The sequence below is a fragment of the Lolium rigidum genome, chromosome 6 (genome assembly GCF_022539505.1).
Source record: "Lolium rigidum isolate FL_2022 chromosome 6, APGP_CSIRO_Lrig_0.1, whole genome shotgun sequence".
NCBI lineage: Eukaryota > Viridiplantae > Streptophyta > Magnoliopsida > Poales > Poaceae > Lolium > Lolium rigidum.
This window is the reverse complement of record NC_061513.1, coordinates 39,072,181-39,081,745: the sequence shown is the minus strand read 5'-3', so window position 1 is coordinate 39,081,745 and position 9,565 is coordinate 39,072,181. Positions and strand designations below refer to the sequence as shown.

The following is a 9,565-nucleotide window of genomic DNA, read 5'->3' as shown; positions in this document are numbered from 1 at the left end:
AAAATCCAGACCATTATAATCTAAAGCAATGGGATCATCATCCCCAATGTTGGAAAAAATTTCAGCAGTTTTATCACAGGTAGTTTCAGCAGTTTTAGCAGTTTCAGGCAATTTTGCACGCTTTGCACTAGGAGTAGGAACATTGCCAACACCAATTATTTTACCATTGATAGTAGGAGGTGCAGCAACATGTGAATCATTAACATTACTAGTGGTGGTAACAGTCCAAACTTTAGCTACATTACTCTCTTTAGCTAGTTTTTCATTTTCTTCTCTTTCCCACCTAGCATGCAATTCGGCCATCAATCTTATATTCTTATTAATTCTAACTTGGATGGCATTTGCTGTAGTAACAATTTTATTTTCAATATCCTTATTAGGCAAAACTTTCGATTTCAAAATATCAACATCAGAGGCAAGACTATCAACCTTAGAAGCGAGAATATCAATTTTATTGAGCTTTTCCTCAACAGATTTGTTAAAAGCAGTTTGTGTACTAATAAATTCTTTAAGCATAGCTTCAAATCCAGGGGGTGCGTTCCTATTATTGTTGTAAGAATTCCCATAAGAATTAGCATAACCGTTACCATTATTATAAGGATATGGCCTATAGTTATTACTAGAATTGTTCCGATAAGCATTGTTGTTGAAATTATTATTTTTAATGAAGTTTACATCAACATGTTCTTCTTGGGCAACCAATGAAGCTAACGGAACATTATTAGGATCAACATTAGTCCTATCATTCACAAGCATAGACATAATAACATCAACCTTATCACTCAAGGAAGAGGTTTCTTCGACGTAATTTACCTTCTTACCTTGTGGAGCTCTTTCCGTGTGCCATTCAGAGTAATTGATCATCATATTATCAAGAAGCTTTGTTGCCTCACCAAGAGTGATGGACATAAAGGTACCTCCAGCAGCTGAATCCAATAGGTTCAGCGAAGAAAAGTTCAGTCCTGCATAAAAGGTTTGGTTGATCATCCAAGTAGTCAGTCCATGGGTTGGGCAATTTTTAACCAAAGATTTCATTCTTTCCCATGCTTGTGCAACATGCTCATTATCCAATTGTTTAAAATTCATTATGCTACTCCTCAAAGATATAATTTTAGCAGGGGGATAATATCTACCAATAAAAGCATCCTTGCATTTAGTCCATGAATCAATACTATTCTTAGGCAGAGATAGCAACCAATCTTTAGCTCTTCCTCTTAATGAGAAAGGAAACAATTTTAATTTTATAATGTCACCATCTACATCTTTATACTTTTGCATTTCACACAATTCAACAAAATTATTGAGATGGGCAGCAAGATCATCGAACTAACACCAGAAAATTGCTCTCTCATAACAAGATTCAAGAAAGCGTGTTTAATTTCAAAGAATTCTGCTATAGTAGCAGGTGGAGCAATAGGTGTGCATAAGAAATCATTATTATTTGTGGTTGTGAAGTCACACAACTTAGTATTTTCAGGGGTGACCATTTTAGCAGTAGTAAATAAAGCAAACTAGATAAAATAAATGCAAGTAAACTAATTTTTTTGTGTTTTTGATATAGAGTGCAAGACAGTAAATAAAGTAAAGCTAGCAACTAATTTTTTTTTGTGTTTTGATATAATGCAGCAAACAAAGTAGTAAATAAAATAAAGCAAGGCAAAAGCAAAGTAAAGAGATTGGATTGTGGAGACTCCCTTGCAGCCGTGTCTTGATCTCCCCGGCAACGGCGCCGTAAATTTGCTTGATGCGTGTAGTTGACACGTCCGTTGGGAACCCCAAGAGGAAGGTGTGATGCGCACAGTAGCAAGTTTCCCTCAGTAAGAAACCAAGGTTTAATCGAACCATTAGGAGTCAAGAAGCACGTCGAAGGTTGATGGCGGCGGGGATGTAGTGCGGCGCAACACCAGGGATTCCGGCGCCAACGTGGAACCTGCACAACACAACCAAAGTACTTTGCCCCAACGAAACAGTGAGGTTGTCTATCTCACCGGCTTGCTGTAACAAAGGATTAGATGTATAGTGTGGATGATGATTGTTTGCAGTAAAACAGTAGAACAAGTATTGCAAGTAGATTGTATTCGATGTAAAGAATGGACCGGGGTCCACAGCTCACTAGAGGTGTCTCTCCCATAAGATAAATAGCATGTTGGGTGAACAAATTACAATCGGGCAATTGACAAATAGAGAGGGCATAACAATGCACATACATGATATGATGAATATTGTGAGATTTAATTGGGCATTACGACAAAGTACATAGACCGCTATCCAAGCATGCATCTATGCCTAAAAAGTCCACCTTCAAAGTTATCATCCGAACCCCTTCCAGTATTAAGTTGCAAAACAACGGACAATTGCATTAAGTATGGTGCGTAATGTAATCAATAACTACATCCTCGGACATAGCATCAATGTTTTATCCCTAGTGGCAACAAGACATCCACAACATTAGAACTTTCGTCACTCGTCCCGCATTTAATGGAGGCATGAAACCACTATCGAGCATAAATACTCCCTCTTGGAGTTAAGAGCAAAAACTTGGCCAGAGCCTCTACTAATAACGGAGAGCATGCAAGATCATAAACAACACATAGGTAATAGATTGATAATCAACATAACATAGTATTCTCTATCCATCGGATCCCGACAAACACAACATATAGAATTACGTATAGATGATCTTGATCATGTTAGGCAGCTCACAAGATCCGACAATGAAGCACATGAGGAGAAGACAACCATCTAGCTACTGCTATGGACCCATAGTCCAGGGGTGAACTACTCACTCATCACTCCGGAGGCGACCATGGCGGTGAAGAGTCCTCCGGGAGATGAATCCCCTCCCCGGCAGGGTGCCGGAGGTGATCTCCAGAATCCCCGAGATGGGATTGGCGGCGGCGGCGTCTCAGTAAGGTTTTCCGTATCGTGGCTCTCGGTACTGGGGGTTTCGCGACGAAGGCTATAAGTAGGCGGAAGGGCAACGCGGGGGCCCACACGAGGGCCCCACACGCCAGGCCGGCGCGGCCAAGGGCTGGGCCGCGCAGCCCTGTTGTGTCGGCGCCTCGTGGCCCCACTTCCTTTCCCCCTCGGTCTTCTGGAAGCTTCGTGCAAAAATAGGATCCTGGGCGTTGATTTCGTCCAATTCCGAGAATATTTCTTTACTAGGATTTCGAAACCAAAAACAGCTAGAAAACAAAGAATCGGCTCTTCGGCATCTCGTTCATAGGTTAGTGCCGGAAAATGCATAAATACGACATATAATGTGTATAAAACATGTAGATATCATCAATAATGTGGCATGGAACATAAGAAATTATCGATACGTCGGAGACGTATCACTTATAAGGCCTTAGGTGGATTGACTTTTACCTTTCACAGGGGCAAGCCCCTTTAAACCTAGTAGACTTTAAGTGGGATGGTTAAGAAGGTAATAGGCCTGATGTGGCCCAACTGATTTAGTGTTAGCTGGCCTTAAAGGGTTGGCCCATAGTCTTAATTGATCTTAGGTGAGCTGGCCATTTAAGCTTGGAAGGCCTTAGGTGGGTTGGCCAGTTTAAGTTCCAATAGGTCTTAGATGGGCTAGCCCATTTAAGTTTCAATAGGTCTTCGATGGGCCGACCCATTTAAGTTTCAAAAGGGTTTAGTTGGGCGTGCCCATTTAAGTACCGATAGGCCTTGGATTGGCCAACCCGTTTAATTTCCACTAGGCCTTAAATAGGCTGGTCACTTAATCTGTAGTAGGCTTTGTGCGAGCTTGTCATCTAGTGAAGATGCAATGTAAATAAAAAAGGTGTGCTGCAATTCCTTCACATTCTTGGAGAAGTGAGGCTCCGGTTTGATTCAACTCCAGATTGTCGTTGGAAAATGACGATGCCACACTAGAAAAAGGATCCCTTGGCCCTCTCCTTTGCCTCTTGCGGTAGAAAATGTAGTGGAAGAGGAGGAGGGATAGCTCGATGTTGAGATAGCATTCACAGAGTTCCCATGGGAACTTCGATCTGAGAGTCATAAAATTATGGTTGGGCTATGTCGTAAAGATGACATACTCATGTGGATGTGGATCTAGCAGCATCTCCCTCAGCATGACCATCTACCGACGGAGTCCTCCGGTAGGACGTTGTAGTTGAGTAAGTCCACCGGCAGATTTTTGGTAAGCCGAGAGTGGGGGGAAATTGTAGTTCGAACCCCTCTTCGTCTTGGCCTTGTCGACTGAGTCTTTCGGAGCCATGACGGTTGTGGTGTGTAGATAAAGGGACAATAATGAGCGCGGTGAGATTTTCTTGAAATTAGCAATAGCGGTGGTGCGACACAATTTGTGGTAACTGCCATGTCGCATGGTGGTGCCTTGATTCCCATGTAGGGATTAAGTCCGTGGTTTAAGTTTCAAAGCATATCTATGATAAGATCCGCAAGCCACCTTTTGTTTAAGAAGATGTGGTTGTCATCATGTAGTGTTCCATGTGCCGTGAATGGTGCAAATAGTTTTTGTTTACTAATGTTGTAATTTTGACGACATGTAGGGGTTTAAAATGGAAGTGGAGACACCCTTTTGCTTTAATTATTAGGTATCGTGTGTCCAAGCAATAAAACATTTCTATGATACCACTTGAAAGACCTGATCCACTAGATGGGGTGCATATAGATAACAGACATTCTGAATGTACACATATGGTCTCATTGTTCAGTCCGTGATCTTCTTGTAGTTGTATGATCACCGCGCGACGAACCAGGTAGACGATGTAGTTTCCAAAGCAAAGCATAGCGAGCAACCAGAAGAAGTAATCCCGGTGTCTACCATTGAAGTCGTCGAGGGTCCATCCAGGGATCCCACCCCTTGTTGTGGCACGCACCACAACGACCACGATCGCCGAGCTGTCGTAATTTCCTAGTGCAAACGCGGCGCTTGCAAGCCCAAAACATACGTTCCGCATGGCATCCGGCGTCTACCCGTAGAAGAACTCTATCTGCCCGATGAATGTAAATACCTACGCCATGATTCTCTTGTAGGATTAAGGCGGCCGTTCAATTATCAAACCATATTTCACCTTTTGTTTAAGAAGATGTGGCGGTCATCGTGTCATGTTCCGTGTGTCGTGAACGGGGTGAATCATTTTTTTTACTAAATAGTGGCAATGCTCTAATTTTGACGATGAATGGGGGTAAAAAATGGTGGAGAAATCCTTTTGCTTTTGTTATTAAGTATTGAAAGTCCAAGCAATAAAACATTTCTATGATACCACTTGAAAGACCTTGTCCTCTAGAGGGGGTGAATATAGATAAGCAACATGAGTTATTAATTATGACACGCATTCCGAATGTACACGTATGATGGTGTCATTGTTCAATCCGCAATCTTCTTGTATTTGTACCATCGTGCCACGATCAGGTAGGTGCCGAAGTTTAGGAAGCAAAGCATGGCGAGCAGCCAGAAGAAGTAATCCAGGTGCCCTTCATTGATGTCATCGGGGATCCATCCAGGGCTCCCATCCCTCGTCGTGGCGCGCACCACAACGACCACGATCGCCGAACTGGCGTAGTTGCCTAGCGCAAACGCCGCGCCTGCGAGCCCCGAACAGACGCTCCGCATGGCGTCCGGCGCCTGGTCGTAGAAGAACTCCATCTGCCCAATGAATGTAAACACCTCCGCCGCACCCACCACCACGTATTGCGGCACCTGCCAGAAGATCGACATCGGCATATACTCGATGCCATCCACGCCGATGTAGGTGCCATGGAGCACAAGGACTCGGCGGCGGGCAACCTCCAGTGCCCCGGCAAGCAACATGGCGATGGTGAGGATGAAAAAACCGACGCCCATGCGCGCTAGCTGCGTAAACCCGCCGTTGTTGCCAGTGAGACGGCGCGCGAGCGGGACAACAGCGCGGTCGTAGAGCAGCACCCAGATCATGACGCTTAGGGTGTCGAAGACGGAAAGCATGGCGGCGGGCACGCGGAAGCTGCCGAGGCGAGGGTCCATGGTGTTGCCCTGGAGGATGAAGGTGGTGGACATCTGCGTGTACGCCGCCGCGAAGATGATGCCGCAGGCCCACACGGGGAGCAGCCGGAGCACGCACTTGAGCTCCTCTACTTGCGTCACCGTGCACAGTCGCCACGGCCTCGCCGGACGACCGCCCTTGTCGCCCGCCGTCTCCACCGCTGCCTTGTCCAAGAACCTGTGTCATCTATGGATTAGTTTACTGGCGTGACAAGCATGCATGATGCATCGTACTACAATTTTGTTGGCTGCTCGGATCGTCTAGTACTATTCTGTCTTCTGATTTCAAGATCATCCAAGTTGGTTGCACCATGGAGAATTTTGGGCAGTTTTTAAAGCGGTCCCTGAAGGGTGCTGAATCATTGTGAAGGTCAACTTCACAGCTACTACATCTGATCTGTTTTAATTCAAAATCAGATATAGCATGGTCATTACAGCAAAAAGTGACAAATTTTCCTTTTTAAACAGGCGGTGTGTTATGTCAAATGTGCCACACAATTGTAATGGTACCTGGTAAAGACACAATTAAACAATATATTTTAGCAAACATCGGAAAATAACAGTGTCTTGTTGCAAATTTTCCCTTTCTATTCTGACCAATAGATGACATAGCCGGCGTCGGTATTAAAGTGAATGCTAGCAGAAAACAAGATGCCACGGGGAAACAAAACATAGGAGAAAGATGTTGAACGGAGTGGGCGTGCATACGGCTCACCACGCACCCATGAGGCTCACAAACTATACAAAAAAAATTAAATATATATTTAAAGTCATGAAAATACTGAATTATTTTTCTTACATTCCATATCAAATGTTTCAATGAACTACAAAGTTTCAAGTTAAAAAATTGCATGGTGTGAGAGATACAAAAAAGAGAAGTTGTTCGAGAGGAAACAAAAGGCTAGCACGGATCTTGATGCGCCTATGAACATCCTAGATTTGGGGTGCACATTGATTTTATTTAGTTACTTATTAAATTATCATTAGAATATACTGTGCCTTCTTGTAAATAATTAATATTACAGGAAAACAAAAGAATACCGTACGGAAACTTATTTGGCGATGTGGTTCATGTTATTTTCCCATAGGCACACCATGCACTTTGTTTATTTGTGATTTCCACATTATCTTTGATAAGTTATTTTTGTATAAAATTTGTGAGGTGTAAACAATATTACATCCTGAGTAAAAGTTATTACATTTTGGTAGAAATCTTTCTATCAGTCATTGTTTATAAGAATGTTGGTACCTGACGACACAAGACCAAAGACACTGAATTCAATACTAATAGTTAGTTGCCTTACTTCCACTTCGCCTTGCCCATTGGTGTATTTGATCAGCAACTTTAGGGAAAAAAATAACAGTGCAAATGTAAGCGTTGCTGGTATCTAAACCCTTGTGCCACGTTCCTCCACGCATGGCTCCTAGCTTACTAGTTGAATCGTCCTCATATGAGAACTGATGTGTGCAACTAATGTCTCGAGATTCTTCGTGACATGTTCATGTTACTTAGTTGTTTCACTGTGTTATCCATCCAAGTGAAATTAATTGATCGTAGTTTACTGAATATTGTTAGGCAACAGTCTAAAGGAAAGTCTTAACCACTATCTGCATATTCTTTTTCTATTGAGCCCATAATGTTCTTCATATTTGAAATTTTCACTATTGGATTTGTGTCGAATATTATGTATGAATGGATACGTTTGGACTATGATGGAGTTGTAATAGGTATGGATAATCTACTAGTAGTGTTCGAGTCGGGCTCTAATAGCCTAGACCTCCTATATAACGTAGTAAGGTACCACACAAACTCATAATTATTTGATAGCAGCGGAAACCCAAGAGAAGCGGCGCCATGTGCCAGTTCCACACAACCTTTTTTTTTTTAGGGACACAATTTTGCTGGTACGATTGGTTTCACGAGCTCTTAAAAAGCTGCACCAGATGGAGACTAGCTACAAGTACGATCCTACGATGATCCTACGACTCTACGAGTAGTGTCGGAGAAAAATATAAGTGCTATACGGTCGCTGACCTGAACTGGCCGGTGCGCGCGAGACGGCGGCTCCCCTGTATCGCCGACACGGCATCGTCGCCCTCGCACTCGTGCAGAAGCGCGGCGTCGTCCGGCACCTCCACGTCGCACTTCCTGACGGCGGCGACTACCACCTGCGCGATCCTGGTCAGCGGGAATCCCCCCGGCGGCTGGTGCCTGCGATACGCGCCAGTGCCGGCGATGAACAGCGCGACGGCGAGCACGCTGAGCAGGGCTGGGATGCCGTAGCCGAGCCGCCAGCCGTGGGCGGTCTGCACCCACACCAGCACGGTGCCGCCGACAAGCGAGCCCACGTTGACGGAGAAGTAGAACCAGTTGAAGAAGGAGCTCTGCTGCCCGCGCTCGGACTCGTCGTCGCCGAACTGGTCGGCGCCGAAAGACACCATGACCGGCTGCAGCGCGCCGCCCAGTCCCACCAGGTACAGCCCCGCGTAGAACACCGCGCTCTGCAGCGCCCACGAGGCGCTCGCCGTCACCACACCGTATCCCACGGCGGAGATGACGAGGAAGACGGTGATGGTCCAGTACCTGCCAAGGAAGGAGTCGGCGAGGAAGGCGGCGGCCAGCGGCGTGATGGAGCTGGTACCCACCCAGTTGGTCACGCCGTTCGCCGCGGACTTGCTGCCGGCGTGCAGCTCCTCCGTAAAGTAGTTCATCAGATTCGTCGACAAGCCGTAGTAGGACACGCATTGCAAGCACGTGTTCACTGCTCACCGTGCATGTCCAACAGCAGGAAACAGACATGACACAGCAGCAAAGAGAAGAAAACAGACAAGGCTGCAACGTCTGTTGCCGTCATACCGATGAGCAAAGTGCAGCCCCACGAGCTCCGGCGATCATTCCTGGACGTCCGGCGATCGGCATCGCCACCATGCGAGCCTTTTGATTCTACCTGTACAGCTTCCATGGTCTGCATAGTTGGATCCGGTGACCCTACAGATTCACACCATATATTTTCAGAGACATGACTACACTAAAACCTCAAACTTTTTGCTTGTAAAGTATCTACATGTGATTAGTTAACACCACTTCCATGACAGAAGGTAATTAAAATGGTTGAGAGTTGAGTCCAGAACTCCAGATGGAATTGTTCAAGAAAACATACCTTGTGATTTATTGATCATGCCCTGGGCTGGCCGATAATGGTCTGTGCTTTGCCGATCTTCCTTTGCAGCTCCATCCTACGTCCTCATATATATCTTGTCTCCAGAACGAGAAGCACGAGAATGACGATGTCTCACCAAAGTGACGCTGTAAACCACGAGATGGCATTTCGGCTAGCTAGCTAGCTGATTTCCATATGGTGACACGTGAGAGCTGAGAGCTATGACAGCTATTACGGAGTCCGTTCCAACTTAACTGACCATATGTATGTATCTATACCTCTTTTTAGTGTGCAGTTCGCTTGTTTTGGAATTTATCTACGTCACTAAGTTTGGAATGTATTGAGTAGCTCAGATCAGTGCGTATGTGTTCGGTCGGCCTATTTTCTCACAGAAATTAATGCTTTGGAA

General features: G+C 45.0%; 1 protein-coding gene across 1 annotated transcript; it reads right to left on the bottom strand.

Annotated features, from left to right (window-relative positions):
• Nucleotides 1-5,341: 5,341 nt before the first annotated feature.
• On the bottom strand, nucleotides 5,342-8,958 carry LOC124668681 (protein NRT1/ PTR FAMILY 8.1-like). The gene is made up of 3 exons (XM_047205773.1): nucleotides 8,853-8,958; nucleotides 8,031-8,757; nucleotides 5,342-6,173 (listed from the first exon to the last, which is right to left on the bottom strand). Exons 1-3 carry the CDS (start codon nucleotides 8,956-8,958, stop codon nucleotides 5,342-5,344), a joined length of 1,665 nt encoding a protein of 554 aa, XP_047061729.1.
• Between the last annotated feature and the right edge of the window lie 607 nt (nucleotides 8,959-9,565).